The following is a 17,837-nucleotide window of genomic DNA, read 5'->3' as shown; positions in this document are numbered from 1 at the left end:
AAAGAATAAAAACTAGAATAAATCCTGTGGTGTTGGATTGGAATCAAAGGTACTGGTTTGAACTGGTTTTCAATATATATTTAAGTACAGAAATATAGATGTAAGTATGTACACATATACATATATCCCTGAGCTCCATCCACTGAGGGGGCCTGGGAATAGGCACCACAATAGCAATGAGCACCCTTGGCTTGGCTTCTAAATACTTTGCTCTATTAAAAGAAACTAGAACTCCTTGGGGGAAATAGCTGGTTCAGACTGGGGCAGAGAAAGTACAAGGTGAGCCTGGAACAACTTGTGCTTGAAGTGCTGGAATGGTATTTCATTTGTCCTTTGAAACGAAGAACAGATATATTAAAACGATCCACTAAAGACCTTCCCTTGGCATCTCTAAAGCATTCATAACAACAGGAACAGTTTTTATTCCACCTTCCCAGCACCTACCTTGTGCTTTGCCCTTAGGTATAAAACCTGAGTCTTGGGACTTCCCTGGTGGCGCAGTGGTTAAGAATCTGCCTGCCAATGCAGAGTAAATGGGTTTGAGCCCTGGTCCGGGAAGATCCCACATGCCGCAGAGCAACTAAGCTTATGCGCCATAACTACTGAGCCTGGGTTCTAGAGCCCGTGAGCCACAACTACTGAGCCTGTGTGCCACAACCACTGAAGCCCGTGTGCACCTAGAGCCCATGCTCTGCAACAAAGAGAAACCACCACAATGAGTAGCCCCCATGCATCAACAAAGACCCAACACAGCCAAAACAAAAAACAAAAAAAAACAAAAGCAGTCTTTTCCTGCTTCCTGCACATGTCAAAAGGTCACAGAAACATTTGAAGGGGCTCCCACTGGCCAAATCTGGGACAATATGAGCATCAATATCATAATCAAAGTATCAAAATGGTACTAATATATAATAATCATTGAGTAAACCAGAAACCCGTGAGTCCATAAGCAAATGAACAGAGAAAAGGAAGCCTTCCTTATGGTAGAAATGCCAACCAATAAGTATAGGAGGAATGTGGTATTCAAAAACATTACTTGGCTGCCATCATAGTAGTAATTCAGCCAAGAAACAGCAATAGATGCTGAAACTAAGGGGTAGAGTTTAATAAGGAAAGGGATATTTAGCCTCAAAGCACTACCCTACAAAATAGTTATTAGGAACTTTTCAGTGGAGAAACCCAGCAGGCACCACCCCAATTAAATGATCAAAGTTAACACCACCACCACCAGGGTTCATCAAAATCATGGACCACAATAGCATCACTTCTGATATTCCTGCCCAAAATACGTACTTGAACCAAATCATGAGGCATTAACAAACCCAATTTGAGGGCAGTCTGCAAAATAGCCTGTAATCTTCAAATGTCAAGATCATGAAAACAAACCTCAAGGATTGTTCCAGACTGAAAGAGACTGAGAAATGACTACTATATGCAACAGAAGGCCTTTTTTTTTTTTTGATGATAAAGGATATTATTGGGACCATTGGGAAAACTTGGTTATCTGTGGATAGTAGGATTTCCATGTTAATTTCTACTTCCATGTTAATTATCCACTTCTGATGGATATATTCGGTGATACAAGAGAACATCTTCAGTTACACGAATTACACAGTATAAAATATGCAGCAGTGTTGAGATATCACCTTGCAACTTACTCTTAAAAATGATTCAAGGGGGGCTTCCCTGGTGGCGCAGTGGTTGAGAGTCCGCCTGCTGATGCAGGTGACACGGGTTCGTGCCCCGGTCCGGGAAGATCCCACATGCCGCGGAGCGGCTGGGCCCGTGAGCCATGGCTGCTGAGCCTGCACGTCCGGAGCCTGTGCTCCGCAACGGGAGAGGCCACAACAGTGAGAGGCCCGTGTACCGCAAAAAAAAAAAAAAAAAAAAAAAAAAGTAACAGGGATGAAAGGATCATATTCAGAAGTGAAATGGCTAAAATGTCTCTCAGTCAAACATTTAAGGGCACACACAGAAAGACAATTTGCTATAAGTGAAGATCCTTTTAATTTTTTTAGATGCAGGTTACTTACATGGGGAAACAGTACTTAAAATTCCATGGAACTAACGTCAATCAGAGACCATGACCAAATACTTAACAAGGACACCGTATTTTGATGCTCTTTTTTTGAGTCAGGAAAATATCCAAAGACAGGTGATTCTTCCTAATTTGCGTCCCTGATGACCACTGAATGAGACCTTTAGTCATCTTTGTATCAATTTCTTAGTCTAGGCATTTGAATCCCCAACTAATTTAATGCAACTTAGTCATTCACTTCATCATATATAATACTTACACATGGAAATAAATTTTATTCCCACGAATAACATTTCAACTATTAAGTTACAAAATGGCAAGAAAGATTCTTTGAGATCTCCAAGTAAGAAAAAAACTTGAGAAAAGTATATATCACAGGGCTTCACAAATATGAAGCAAAAATGGTTAGAACCTTTTGTTGTTGTCGTTTTTTTAAAAACATCTTTATTGGAGTATAATTGCTTTAAAATGGTGTGTTAGTTTCTGCTTTATAAAATATGGTTAGAATCTTGATATAAAATAATTCTTCCTAGGTTCAAATCTGTTGGAATCCTTGAATGGTTTAATATCTACAAGACACCATTTGTGGGTGTTCTTTTTAAAAAGCCCCAATGACCTCGCCTGTCAGGAGCAGGTGCCTCTCAGCTGATGTTGGACAGAAGAGGCTTACGATATTTGCACTGAATCCAAACTCGGTACATTGTCAGTTGTTTCCCTCGATTCACTTGCAACCGGCGATCCACCAGGTTCTGAACCTTTTCCAGTCCAGCAGTAGTGAAAAGTGTGTCCAGTTCATCTAGTTTGGAAAGAGATGTTTATATATTTTCCCCTGAAGAAAAAGCACTGTGCCTACCACTTCTCATGTTAAACGGCACTCTGTGAGATTGCTGTCCTTATTTATAGATTTTAAGTGGCTTGAGCAGTATTGTTGAGTTACACATGCAGTAGTGGCTTGGTAGCAGCAAGTCCTCATTTAGGGAGGGGAAGGCCAACCACGTGTGAAGGGCAGCCTGGAACCCACAGGGAGAACCTCTTAAGAGTCAGCTGACGGGAAAGAATTTTCTAGGGTTCTATGTACACCTTACCATTATATGCAAAAATGGACATATATGGCATGTCAAAGCCATTTTTTTTTTTTTTTTTTTTTTTTTAGGAGAGAGGTTCCATCACTAACTAAAGGCTCAAAAAAGTATGTGGCCTGACAAACGGCCCAGGAAGGAAGTATTCATAAGGCACTGGAGGAGGAGGAAACGGGCAGCAGGACAAGCAGCAGAGGAGAGCAGTTCTGAGTTATACCTGGAACCCAGGGGGCCATGAGGTCACCGTAACTCAGGTGCACCTAAGGTATGACCCGGCTTAGAGGCTGAAACAGCTACAGTGGAGTCTTGCAAAATGGGCAGGTTCCTGTTCTGGACAAAGTGATAGAGAGGAAGAGCAGCCAGTAGAAGAGCAAAGGAGGAACAGAAGGATCTGACAAGCTGAGCCTACTTGGAGAACAGTGAGTGGTTCAAGGTGGCTGAAGGCAGGCTGAGAGGTGGGGAAGGGCAGAGAAGAGGCTGCAAAAGACAGAAGCGGCCCGATGATTGCACGTCTGAAAGCACACGGTGAATGTGCAACCTGGCCCTGTGGGGGCGGGTCAGCATAAAGACGAGTGCTTTCCTACCTTGTGTGAAGAAGTACACTCTGGTGCCATCGCCTCTCACATAGAAGTTTTCAGACAGACACTGACCTGCAGAGTGATGTGGTAAAGACCAGAGAAACTTTAAAGCACTTCTTTGAATTTCACTGCCTATCAAATGTGCATCAAGATATCAATTTCTTGGGCCAAGAATGGATCCTTTTCTTGGTTACACTGGTACTTTGCAGGCGTCTGCAATTTCTCCTACAAAGGAATGGTGCTTTGGAGAAGAGCAGCCCAAGGGGAATAATCAAACTTCAGTGTTAGCTAACACATGCAATTCTCAGCCCCCTGTTCTACAGTTCCGTTTCATGATGAAAATAGCTTGTTTTTCCCTGCCTCCCCGATGAAGTAAATAGCGCATACACTTTGTTTAAAAACAGAAACAACTTTCTAAACGGCCGCCTGCCCCTCTAAAAACACGTTTAAAAAACTTCAAGGAATATAGCTAAGTTTAAGGAAATTTGAGACAGCCACTATTCCTATTTTAGTGACTGTCCTTTTGCATGTTTCTCCACGTATCCACACGCACATTCATAAATATGATCACATATATACTGTTTTTATCAAGGACACTTCCCCTCCTGCTGCTAAGCCCCCTGACAGTATCAATTTAACAACCTGACATGTAATCAATCCTTCTATACCTTTTGAATGTCCAAATAATCTTATTTTTCTCCAGTTACTGTTATACATGGGATTAAGTTTAAAATACCCATGTGCACATTGCTTTTCTCACTTGGTAATATAGCATGGAAACCCCCCCAAGACCAGTGGTATGGGGTCTACCTCATGTGATATGCACAACATTCCCCTATCCAGAGGCAGTCACTTTGTTTCCAAGATTTTGCTTATTATACACATATTATGTGCTGGTTCTTGAATAAATCCCAAAAGGACTGTTGGATAGGATAGATAACCCTAGGATGCTTAAAGCAAGGCCATAACCATTCCTATTTCTACCAATAATGGAAGAGTGTATCTGTTTCTCTGAATCAGCCAGCAATAGGTATCTCATTGTTATTTTTATTTTCTTGAAGTTTTGGTTTCAGCCATTTGGATCTGCTCTTTAGTATATCAACTCTAAAACACGGCTTGTCTGTTTTTTGGTGGGTCACTGATCTTTTCCCTTATCAATTTGCCAACAGTCCTGCTTGAAGAGCACTGACACTGTCTTTATCTGTTCCTTTAACTGAAAATATTTGTCCTCAATCTGGCATTTGTCTTTTAACTTTTTAATGGCATCTTTTGCCACACCACACTTAAAACTATTTATGTAATCAAATGCCTTTTTCTAAAAAAGACCTCCCTAATACCTAGATTATACAAGTCTTCAAAAACATACCACCCTTATCATGTATTAAATGGCTTTATGTATGGAGCTCTATAATTCGAGAGTCTCTATTTTATTCCACTGACTTGTATGACTATTCTTATGGCAAAGCCGTTGTTTTGACTATAGTGGGAAAATACCTTTTTTAAACCGAAGCTGAGCCATGTCATAGCGGCCATAATCTCGCAGAAGCATCATTCCTCCAGGCTTCAGAAGCCTGCTTAGCCTGTTGATAGCCTTTTGCATCCTGTAGGGCAGCAGGGAACGAAGATCAGATCTCTTTAAGAATAGGGATCCTCTCCCCTGTAGCATATCCCGAAAAGCCCTGAAATGTACTCCGCTCTCGTTTCAGTTATAACCTGAGCACACGCCCAAACCTCTGATGTGCCTTCTGCTGCCTGCTCACAACTGTGCCTTCAATCCACTGCCTTCAGTATGATGAGGTCTGAAGAGGCCTGCTTCTTCAGCAGAGGTCCACCGTGGGGGAAGTTACGTGCTCCCTGCCTGATTCACTTCCCACTCCTCATGGGGAAGCCAATCCTACACCAGGCTCCCATGGAGCTCTGAGAGGACCCCTGACCACCCGGTGTGGAGACTGCTAGTTGACCCATCTGCCTGCCCCACTAGGCCCAAGCTCTCTGAATGCAGCCTGCATCTTTCCATCTGTTAAATGCAGACTGAACCTCAAGAACTTACAATTTACATGGTGATACAGTCTGTATGCAAAATGAGTACTCTGGGCAGAGTGCTTTACACTTCTGACTGCACTTTCCATATACAGAGTCTCAGTGCAGGTTTCAGCTTTTTTTTTTTTTTTGCGGTACGTGGGCCTCTCACTGCTGTGGCCCCTCCCGTTGCGGAGCACAGGCTCCGGACGCGCAGGCTCAGCGGCCATGGCTCACGGGCCCAGCCGTTCCGCAGCATGTGGGATCTTCCCGGACCGGGGCACGAACCCCTGTCCCCTGCATCGGCAGGCGGACTCTCAACCACTGCACCACCAGGGAAGCCCAGGTTTCAGCTTTAACCACTGCAAAAGTATAAATGCTTCAAACTTACAAAAACCGTTTGAAAGTCTATTTAAATATTGAATAATGAATTTTTAATTTTAATGTTTTGTTTCAGTCCATATCAGTTTTTAAAAGTATACAGCATGTCAGCTTCTGCAATTAATGTTTAAAACCATGCCAGGCTGTTTGGGCCGCCCTCCACCTGCCTTTATTTCTCACTCACAATATCCCTGTCAGGTCAGATGACACAGTGCTATCCTAGAGGAAACGTGGGCTAGAGAAGGTCAGTCACCCCCACCCCCCCGCAACTGCCCCGAATGCTGCCTCCTTGAGACCGTATTTCATCTTCATCGGGACAACTGGCTGCCTGTCTAGGAGACTTTAATGGTATCTCTTAGGATAAACCAACTGACTTTCCTTTTATGTAATCGCGATTTTACGGAACTCTCCTGTACTACTTTTTTCCGAAGAACTTAAACAGAGAACACCTGAGTTAAACTTCACTGTAAATTTTGTGCTATTAATAAGCTTGTTTTTTTGAAAGCATTTAAAAGGCCAATAATGGGATGTTCTCTAATAGCTGGGGCATCCACAGTTCTAAGACATCATGCTATGTGATGGTCAACAGGAAATTTCCACACACCCACTAAGACAGCCCCCTCACTCTCTGGGGATGTTAAACCATAATCATGAGAAGAACCGAGCACTGCAGTCAACAAGCAGAGGTTTAGATGCTAAACCAGAAGTTGGACTCCAAGACAAATTTAGAAAAATAGTTGAGAAGCTCCTACTACTTCTAGGATGGAGGAGCTCCTTCCTGCCTATCAGAACATTAATAAAATCCTTCTTATTTAGGTTCCAACTCTGATATCCAGGTCCCTGACCAAAGCTTTGTTTTTGCTATGCTACTGGCTAAGGGATCTAAAACTTACTTGTCTGGAATGATTGCTGAGAGAACAAATATGAGGATGATGACATCAAGACTATCCCCGGGCACTGGGTAACTCTTATCTTCATCACACAGGTCGTGAACAAAGGCAAAACACCGAGAAGGATCATATGCTGAATTTGTCTGCAGACAGATGGAAGAGAGGACACAGGCTAGAAAATGTTCACATAGCCTCAAGAAAAGCTATCTTGCTTTAAACGTAATCACCGCCTCTTCCCACCGAGGAGATAGTTCTTGCCATTATGGCAAACATTCTTACTCTTAGAGTAAGAATCAGGAACAACTCTAGGACCCTGTGGAATCTAACTGGTATGTTTAAAATGGAACGTTCCCAACTCCTCTAATTTTAGTCTTTATTCTGATGCGGAGTCAGATCTGAGGACTGGAAAATGACCAGGAAGGTAAGTGACCAAAAGGGTAAAGAGGAACCTCATAAGGAGGAAAACAAAACATACTGAAAAAGCAAGACTTAAACTCCTACTACAGCATATTACACAGATCATAGAATTTTCCAGGAAAATCTCTCTCTCTAGATGTGGAAGATTTAACCTACAATTTATTATCATTAAATTAACTAAGGATAAGCCTCAATATTCGTCTGGTATAGGTTTGCAAGAATAGTTCCAGAATTGGGAATTCCCTGGTGGTCCAGTTAGGGAATGCTTTCACTGTTAGGGGCCTGGGTTCGATCCCTGGTCAGGGAACTTAGATCATGTAAGTGAAGCAGTGAAGCAAAAAAAAAAAAAAAAAAAAAAAAAAAAAAAAAAAAAATCCAGAATTATTACCAATTCCTGAGCTCCTACCCTAGGAGCATCGTACATTATTGTAACACGCACATTTTTAGGATAACTTCCCTATCCACATCTCTCTTCTCCAAAAATGTGACTTTGTTCCTCATTGGCCACAGCTAATTGAAACAGGGCAAGTAGACTGTCAGCTGGGTTGGGTCAATCAGACTTTCTGGGGACTCTGGAATCAAGACACTGTCATTCAGGGGAGGTTCTGGGAACACGTGAAGAAGAGAGACTTGTAAGGGACTGGGAGGGGCAAGTAGGTTGAGGCCAAGGCCAGGAAAAACCTATTAGAGAAAGCTGGTCTGCAGAGAAAAAACAAAACAAAGGGCAAATGGGCAATGAGAGATAAGACACTGTGAACTTGAGGGAGTTGTTGTGATAGGAGGGGGCGGCAACATCTCACCAGCCAGCCAGTTTGCCTTTGGTACCTGACACCTTTTCAGGGCTGAGTTTTAGTCCTGGCTACACTTTACGCCCTTGAGTTCTATGACATTCCCTTTAGCTGAGTTTGTCTAGAAGTTTCTGTAACTTGTAACTCAAAGAATCCTGAATGAAATCATCATCTCATTTTAGTCCTTAAAACATGAGTTTGGGTAGGTCAAGAGACCCGCCCAAAGTTTCACAGTGGGCAAGCAACAGATTCTGTATTCACATTTGGCCCTTCCCTCTACTCCATGCTGTTTCAGTACATCTTTTATTTTCAGACCACAGTACAATAAGAAAATAGCTAGAGACCTTGATTTTTAGCAGACCCTTTCCCCCTTAAGTCAGTGAAAATTAGTGATAGGAGCACTGCACTTACCTGGACCAGTTCTACAGCTGTGGAAGAAAAATCACAACAGTAAACAAAGAGCCTTGGGTCACTGAAATGGGCAGAAAAAACAGCAGAACAATTAGATTACAAACTGTACTATGTCTATTCTCTTTCCTATGTAGCAGAGTTAAAATATGAAGGCACCATATATTAACAATGCAACAGGTTTAATACCCACTAATTTACCTGATGACAAAGATAACATAAATAAAATTAAGTCAAAACAATCTGTAAATGGATAATGCAGACATCTAATCTCCTATAACCCACAGTTCCCAATAACCACTATTACCACTTGGATGCAGTAAGAGTTCTAAGAAACAACAACCCCTCACTTTTCTCTTCCTTGCTGTCATGTAGTTAAACTTTACCACAAACTTACTTGTTAGTTTGTAAAATTGGAAAGACTGTGTTTCCCACACCACAACCAACCTGTAGACAGAAATGAACTATTAATCACAGAACTTTCCAAAGAATTAATTCCCTAAAGCTAGATAAAAACCAACAACGGATAATCTTGTCTAATTGTATTAGGGAAGGTGCAGTGACCAGAGCTAAATAGTACCCATGACATTCCCTGCCCTTGACCTCAGGAACCCTTAAAGAGGTTAGCCATAAAAGATGAGAGCATGGGCTTTCATTAGCGGGAGGGAGATGGTCTGGAAAAAAGGGCATGGGCTGCTTTTACTTTCTGAGTTTTGGCAAATGGTCCTGTAAACAAAACATTTTCTTACTGAGCTCCACTATATCATTATTGGAAAAATGTTTCTAGCAGACTGGGTTGAAAAATTCATGAAAGGAGGACCACGGCAACACCATCCTAAATTCAGTGCTGGGTGTGGTAATAATAAAAACAGCACCATTTACTAAGGGCTTACTGCGTGCCAGACACTATTCTCAGTCATTTTACATACCTTATCTCAATTAACCCCCGTAACAACTATGAGGCAGAGAGAGGCAGAAGTCCCATTCTGCTGGGTGAGGGACCAGCACAAAGTCATGCCAGAGGACTCAGTCCCAAAACTAGTCAGCTTCCAGTGGAGTGTGTAGTCACTTCTGTGAATATTTGTTACAGTGCCCACCCTAGACACTTTTTCAGGTCTAGCCTAGCCTCTGACACATATCCAAACTGAGAAGACAAGAATTCTCCCACAATTGAGAGTAGGTACCACCCCAACTAACCTCTCCATAACTACCTTAGAAGTGACAAAAGTTGTCTTCTGACCTGGGACTCTTTACTAGATGGCAGGTACAGCAGGATGCTACAACTTCTGGATGCAATATAACGCTCCCAGATAGCAGGTGATCTGTCTTTGTTTGCCATGACTACCAGGAATCTGGTCTGCATCTAGGGCATTTCATTAGTTCAAAACTGGACGTGTTTCCAGGCCAGCATAAGGGTCCAGTCTAGTCAGGTTCATCAGTCACAAGTTACTTTGGGGGTCAGCCTCTCTACTGCCACCCTATGTGCATAATAAGACAGCCTCGCTAACCCCACTACCAGGACAATAAAGGGAGGTTACCTCCAGTATTCGGTAGGTGGCTGAGGATCCAGGAAACTCATCAGCACAGATTTCCAGGTGACGGAGTTTCTGAGTTACATTCTCTTCCACAGGAGGTGGCTGTGTTTTACACCCAAGGCTGACTGAAGAACAACTGTGCTGTTCTTCTGTTATTAAACCAGATCCATCCTCACTGCTTCTACATGCAGGTACTTCACTCCCCTTGTTCTCTGAGAGCAAATCCTTCACGTGATTTTGGTTTTGGCTAGGTGCCAGCTCTGGGAATTCAGTAAAAAGCCAATGTCTATCCTTGAAAAACCCATTTTCGTGGGTTTTGTAGAAGTCATTCCAATATCTGTGGGCACTGATCTCATAATCAACTGTAAATATTTAAGAAAGAATTTTAAGAACCATCTCTCAGCATTTTATCTGTATATAGTGTAAATCACCAACCTGCTTCACCAAAATTTGTACTGAAAGTTACACTCAAGTAGAGCCAGAGTCTCAGAGCTGGTGGTCATTTAGTCCTACCACCTATCACACTTGAATCTGTTGTGTATCGTGTCCTTCCAGGGAGTTCAACTTCTGCCAGAGAACTTACTACCTATCAAACCTCCCCCCACATCTTTGGATGGCTCTTAACCATCCCAACAGAAAATCCCAATATTAAGCAAAAAATCTGTCTAATCATTTCTGATCAAAAGGTCCTACTATTTCTCAGGGCCAAAGAGAACAACTCTTTTGTATTTGAGGACAGTTATTTCCCCTTCTAAATCCTCTTTTACAAGCTAAATGTCCCAGGTTCTTCAGTTATTCCCCCTGTGAAATCAATGGTTATGATACAGGTAGCTCTTTACATTACGTTCCTCTGTCAGTGATTCTTTAGAGTGTGGAGCCCAGAAATGAATTCTCTACTACTAACAGATACTAAAAATGGAAATAGAAAATGCTGACAAGAGGGGAAAATGTCTTCAGATGAGAAGAGATTTGATGCTAGAGTACAGGAGAGACTAAGGTATGGACTATTTAAAAGAAAGCTGCTGTTTAAGGTGATTGAAGCAGTCCTAGATTTCAGTTTTTCCTTTTTATTAATTTATTTTTTTGAGATAACATTGGTTTATAACTAGATTTCAGTTTTATGCTCTTTGCCAATACAGGGCCTTGACTAGTGTAGTAGGAGAATAAAAACCCGAGAAACTGGATTTCAATTCCACCACTACTAACTGCTTACCTCTGGGCAAGGCACTTAATGTCCTGAGGTCCAAGATTCTTTAACTGTAAAAAGAGGATATTGCACTATATGATTTTCAAAATCCCTTTCAACCTTAACTTGCTTTGATCTAGTCTTTGTCAAACTATGTAGGGTGAATATTTTGTAACCGGAATCTTCTAATTGTTGTTCAGAACTCTTTCAGTGGGTACTACTCTCCCATTCCTAGTGCTACCTTCAATTGTCACTTAGGACACAGGCCCAACCAGTCCTAGTTTTTTAGTATCTAGGGATATGTTGCAGTGAAATCATCCACCTCTGAAGAAGGGGCCTCTTTTTCGTTGGCCAGACTTATTTCCACTCTGCTTCATCCATCTTTCCTTGGCAGAAGCCCTAAATCCTCATAGCCATCAAATAAAGAAAAGGCACATAATTCACTACTCATTAGCCATCCCCCCAACAATATTTAGAATCTGACCACTTGAATCTAGCTTTCCTCAGGCGAAGTGTAATGATGTAGAAAGTACCGATACACCCTCTAAGACAATCAATCATGTGACCACACGGTTGCCACACGCCAGCCATATTAACAGGGATCTAGTCAACATAACTAAAGACTTAAGTCACTAGAAAATACTATCAAGATGGTTATATTCTTCCAAACAAAAAACCAAAACCAAAACCAAAACACGCTCTACGCCCTAACAAGATTTTAAGGCGCAGCCCTTTCCCATCCTTGCCCATCCCCTCCACTCCCGTTCTACCCCCGAGTTCTGTATCAGTCCACTAATAAAGACCCGGCGGCCTCGGTTCTCTGGCCTCTCCGGGAGAGCACGTCCAGCAGTACGCTGGCTCTATATACCACTGTGGGCCCACCTGGGCGCACCTTGCTTCTCCTGGCACACCCGCTGGGTACTGTTCTCCTGGACTTTCCTCTCCGCCGCCGCGGCCTGCTCTTCTGACCACTCCACACTGTCCCTGAGAAAATCAAACGGGTAGCTTAGGGGCCTCAGGCTCCCGCTGTGAGTAGGTGAGTCGCTGGCCCTGGAGCGCCTCTCCCGTGGGAGGAGAGCGCTTCGAGCAAGGCAGCGGGACTCTGGCCGGCGGTCAAGGGTTTCTCGGAGCGCTCCGCGGCGCCGGGACAGAGGGCGAACCGCAGGCCGGGAGAGGGGCAGGGCGGTTACCAGGCATTGTGGTGGAAGACGCGCGCCGGGTCGCTCAGAAACCGGCTCCCGAACTGCTGCCTCTTCCCGCAGACCGTGCCGTATGCACCTTCAGGGTAGGAACCGTCCATGACACCGGAGCCGGAAACCCCTACCCTTCCCTAACGCGAGAACTTCCTGCGAGGTCACGCCCCCTTCCGGAAGGCGAGCGGTCTGGGCGGGAAAAGACGGAGGCGGGGCTAGGCGGGGCGGCCCTGGGGGCGGGGCGGCCCTGGGGGCGGGGCGGCCCTGGGGGCGGGGCGGGTTGGCCCTGGGGGCGGGCGTCCAGGCGGCGCTCGGGGTCCTTTGGGTCGCGCGGGGCTCCTTGGGGAAGGAGAGCTGGCGGGGTGTCTCCCCAGAGTCGTTTGTCCCTGAAGAGGCCGGAGAAAAAGTGGGAGACGTTCTACTTGAGCCTCCTTTCAACGCTGGGATCCTCTAACAGGTTCCCTAGTTTCCCTTAAGTTGTAAGGCTGGAAAAATATAGAATCACTTTAAGAATTAAGGGTACCTAGTTCCACTGTAGAGCTAATGGCCAAGATAACTGAGGAAGGTAGCAAGCAGGGTGACGAAATAGGGCAGTTTTCCAGCTTCTGTAGTCAGATTATCATAGTGTGAAAAAGGAAAAAAAAATGTGTATACATGTATATTCAAAAAGTATATATATAATAGTGTGGGACTATATATATTTTTTTCTGGGGGGAGGATATGTAATGAATTCTGAAAACACGAGGTTTATTCGTCAAATGAAGTCGAGTATCCAAGGACAAGTTTAAAAATATTTTATAACTACCTTTTTGGATTATCTGTATGAGAGCTTATTTGCACAATCAGAATTGTAATACATACACATATGTAGTTATATTAATGCATTTTCAGCCTTACATTTCTATTTTGATAATTACTACAAACTGATTCTCAAAAGAAAGTGTGCTGTCAACATAAGGTAAGGTTAATTGAGAAGACTTGCAGGAGAAGAGTGATGACTACCATTTGTAAGAAGAGTTAGTTATTTAAGTAATGTAGTACTAGGTTTAGCATACTGGTAACCAGTGATAGTTTAACTCCACTGCTTAGTCTTTTCATAGGCAAAACCAAGGGGAGCAATGAAAGATTCTATACCTTTCCCACCAAAGAAATGGGAACAAGCTCTAAACCCTCTGTAATCACAAAGAAAAATACAGGAGTGAATCAAAAAGATAAGATAGTAAAGAACTTGTAATACTTTATTTGAAGACAAAATGCTTTTGCCATTCTCAAGGTCTTTTGAAACATTTTTAACAAAAGCTCCTTTCCAAAAAACAAGTACAAGGATTTTTATCTTTTCTCAAGGCCTGCTGTTTGCAGATAAGGTGGTTGGTTTGTATTTATTTTTGGCATCTTGTTCCCTCATCTACAGGCTTTTTTTCTCCCCACACCAAAAGCTGTTTGTGGTCCCAATCAACAGCCCCACTGCGTATCTTCTTGCAGTTAGCTCACTCTCTGTCTTCACTTGAAGTTACTTGCTATATTAGTTCCAATAATTAGAGCCATTTAAAATGTCAAGCAACTTGGGCCTTTTAATAAAATGTGATAGAGTATCCTAAACTTAACTTTTATACAATTATCTTTGGTTGACCTGTGCAACTCATTTTTCTCCATCTTTAAAAAAAATTTTATTTATTTATTTATTTAGTTAGTTAGTTAGTTGCACCGGGTCTTAGTTGTGGCTTGTGAGCTCTTAGTTTCGGCACGCATGTGGTACCTAGTTCCCTGACCAGGGATCGAACCGGGACTCCTGCATTGGGAGCGTGGAGTCTTATTCACTGAGCCACGAGGGAAGTCCCTTTTCTCCATCTTTTGAAGCACCTAAAATAATATTCCGGAAGGAATTTGGAAGACATATCTGTGAGTCCTCCGTGGCATCAACTGGACTGTAGGGTCAGCAAGCACTACCCTTTCAGAGGAGCTAAGGGTCCCTCTGCTGGTGAGTGTTGAGAACTCTTCCAGCTCAGTGGGTGGCATGGGTTCAAAGCATGGAAAGGTTAAGAACTCTCAGTCTGGATTATTGCTTTGAGTGTTAACCCTAGACAGGGGTAGTTAATTGTTTCAGGCTTTCTTTCAATTCCAGTCAGTGGAAGTTCTGGGCTGTGTAAGCATGTGCTCTGGAACTGAAGGACTGGTGAAAGTATCCTAGTGTCCTAATTTGCTCTCCTTAACAGTTTCATAGAACCTGGACAGCCTTCATAGCAGCGCTAGATATTGAATAAGCTGGTTTAACAACGTTAATTTTAAAGCAGCTTTTGTGGTTTTTTCCTTAGTGCAAAATACATATATGTTTATTGTAGAACATTTAGAAGATATAGATAAGACAAAAAAAAAAGAAAATATCCCATCCCACCTTTAATTTAATCCATTAGACACTTTGGTTTATATACTTCCAGTGTTTTTTTTCTAATTTATTTATAGAAATAATTTTTAAGTTAAACAATTTCAGAACAAACTGCTTTGTGCCCTTCTTGTTTTACAGTTTCATTGAAGTATAATTTACATACAATTAAATTCATCCATTTAAAATGGAAAGTTTGATGAGTTTTCATAAAAATCTGTATTTGTGCAACCACCAACATAGTTAAGTTTTAGAACAACCCCATAACGTTCTCTCATGCCTTTTAGCAGTTGTAATCTGCCTTGTAATTGTATTATTCATTTGTTTGAAATATGGTTTTTTTAAAAAGGTTATTTAATTAATTTATTTTTTATTTTTGGCTGCATTGGGTCTTCGTTGTTGCATATGGGCTTTCTCTAGTTGTGGTGAGCAGGGGCTACTCTTCATTGTGGTGTGAGGGCTTCTCATTACAGTGTCTTGTTGCGGAACATGAGCTCTAGGAGCGTGGGCTTCAGTAGTTGCAGCACACGGGCTCAGTAGTTGTGGCTCATGGGCTCTAGAGTGCAGGCTCAGTAGTTGTGGTGCACGGGCTTAGTTGCTCCACGGCATGTGGGATCTTCCTGGATCAGGGCTCGAACCTGTGTCCCCTGCATTGGCAGGCAGATTCTTAATCCCTGCGCCACCAGGGAAGCCCTGAAATATGCTTTTACAACATAACTTTAATGACCCTCGTATTGTTTTGTATAGCTGTATCATAATGTATTGGACAATTAGGCTACTTTAAGTTTCTATTAAAAATTCACCATGAGAAAAATCCTTATAACTAAATCATTTTGTACATTCATAATTCTCTTTCTTTCTTTTTTTTTTTTTTTTTTGCGGTTCGCAGGCCTCTCACTGTTGGGGCCTCTCCCATTGCGGAGCACAGGCTCCGGACGCGCAGGCTCAGCGGCCATGGCTCACGGGCCCAGCTGCTCCGGGGCATGTGGGATCTTCCTGGACCAGGGCACGAACCCATGTCCCCTGCATCGGCAGGAGGACTCTCAACCACTGCGCCTCCAGGGAAGCCCTTTTTTTTTTTTAAACATCTTTATTGGAGTATAATTGCTTTACAATGGTGTGTTAGTTTCTGCTTTATAACAAAGTGAAACAGTTATACATATACATATGTCCCCATATCTCTTCCCTCTTGCATCTCCCTCCCTCCCACCCTCATGATTATTTCTTTAGGATTAATTTCTAGAAGTGGAAGTGCTGAGTGAATGGTTATAATTAGCTCCGTTACTAAGCTCTGGGAGGTCAGAGCATTTTATCTGTTTGCTCACTGTTAGATATCCAGGTCTGAGAACAGGGTCCACCACACAGTTTGCAACTCAGGAAATAACTGGTGAATGAATGGCTGAGTACCTGTTGCTATACTGTATTCCATCAGAGAGAAGCCAGTTTATGCTGTCATCAACAGTGTGATAATTTAATAGAATGTATTACTGCACATTTAAAATTTTCCAAGACAGATCTACTTAAAAATATTCTGTCCTGTTATCACATTGATCCAAGGAAATATTCCAGGAATTCTAATGTTTTGGCATCCAAGTTAAATCTCTTAGGTTGCCTGTTACACTCACAGCCATACCAAAAAAAAAAAAACTCTTGTCAAACCATAAATTTTGTCTTTTATTTAGAAAATGTAGTCACTTATCTATAATGTTATCTATTTTTGTCCCAAACCTAACATTATAAAGACTGGCAAATATACTTAGAGAGTTTTGAATATTCAAGGTAACACAGAATTACTTCAAGGTTATTTCATTAAACAGTTTTGGGATCCTTCACTATCTTCATTGTTTCTTCCTGGCATGTTATAATTTTACATTATAAGCCACTCTCTCCATCAATATGGAACATGTATTTTCCTTTTTCTAAAAGGAAAAGAAAAAGTAATGGATTATATACACTTAAGTATGATAAAATAATAAATTTTATATTATTTATATTTTTCCACAATAAAAAAATTGCAACCCCTCAAACTTGTAATACAGTTATACATGTGCTCCTTTATTAAATGCATTAAAGAACAACAACAAGCATAATGGATGAGATCACCTTTAAAGAATTTTTTTTTGGGTAAATACCTAGGAGTGGGACAGCTGGTTTTCTTGTTTATAAAATTCCTATCTAGCTATCCTTCATCCTGGGAATTTTTCTCCAGGCGTACATAGCACTGATCAAAAGTAACACTACTTTTGTTTAGCAATGGCCAGAAGTCTGGTCTGCAACCTTTTTTTTGAGTGATAAAACTTGAAAAGAATATTCTTTCCAACCAAAATCCATCTTTAATCACAACTACTACAAAACTGTTACTCCCTCATTGACCTTAACAGTAAAGAGGGAGTGAAATCAGCTATTCTTTAGGGTAATCCAAGAGATCAGTCTGAAAGTGTGTGGCTAAGGAGCCTTACGAAAACCCAAATCTAATCAAGGTTCCTTGGGGGATTGTGAAATTATTCCCTGAAACTGAAGGGTCATTGTCATCTGCTGCCTCTGGCTTCTTTCACAAACGATAAAAAAACTAATGCCACTTAAGTCACATAAACTCAGATGCTTATTGCTGAGAGGGCTGTTAGGAGGTCAGAAGGGCAGCCCTGTGCTGAGGTAAGTGCCAGCTTTGCTTTTCTCCTTCCTGCTGAGGCCCAGGCAGTTTTGAACCAGGTAGGGGCAGCGGAGTGCAGCTGGTTGCTAGGGAAATAACCGCAAGGCATCTATCTACTAGCAAGAATTAGGAAAGGGAAACCATACTATGACTTAAACTTTTTTACTGGTCAGAATTCCAAAGATGTCAACATTTCCAGCTGCTAAGAATGTATTAGACAAAAGCAAGAATAATTTTGATATCTATGAAAAAGTAGTTTGCAATGAGCTGTTTAGAAAATGTAGAAATTTCATTG

General features: G+C 42.0%; 1 protein-coding gene across 2 annotated transcripts; it reads right to left on the bottom strand.

The window, feature by feature from the left end:
- Positions 1-1,993: 1,993 nt before the first annotated feature.
- On the bottom strand, positions 1,994-12,644 carry METTL2A (methyltransferase 2A, tRNA N3-cytidine). Of its 2 annotated transcripts, none has more exons than XM_060082068.1 (9): positions 12,510-12,644; positions 12,212-12,303; positions 10,137-10,495; positions 8,996-9,045; positions 8,602-8,662; positions 6,989-7,128; positions 5,190-5,296; positions 3,702-3,767; positions 1,994-2,834 (listed from the first exon to the last, which is right to left on the bottom strand). In XM_060082068.1, exons 1-9 carry the CDS (start codon positions 12,617-12,619, stop codon positions 2,680-2,682), a joined length of 1,140 nt encoding a protein of 379 aa, XP_059938051.1. In that variant the 5' UTR covers positions 12,620-12,644; the 3' UTR covers positions 1,994-2,679. The 2 variants fall into 2 exon arrangements, with proteins under 2 accessions (XP_059938051.1, XP_059938052.1); XM_060082069.1 differs by having other exon boundaries at positions 12,202-12,303; positions 12,510-12,598.
- Positions 12,645-17,837: the final 5,193 nt, after the last annotated feature.

Source organism: Mesoplodon densirostris, chromosome 18 (genome assembly GCF_025265405.1).
Source record: "Mesoplodon densirostris isolate mMesDen1 chromosome 18, mMesDen1 primary haplotype, whole genome shotgun sequence".
NCBI lineage: Eukaryota > Metazoa > Chordata > Mammalia > Artiodactyla > Ziphiidae > Mesoplodon > Mesoplodon densirostris.
The sequence above is the reverse complement of the archived record's forward strand: the minus strand, read 5'-3'. Positions and strand labels throughout refer to the sequence as shown.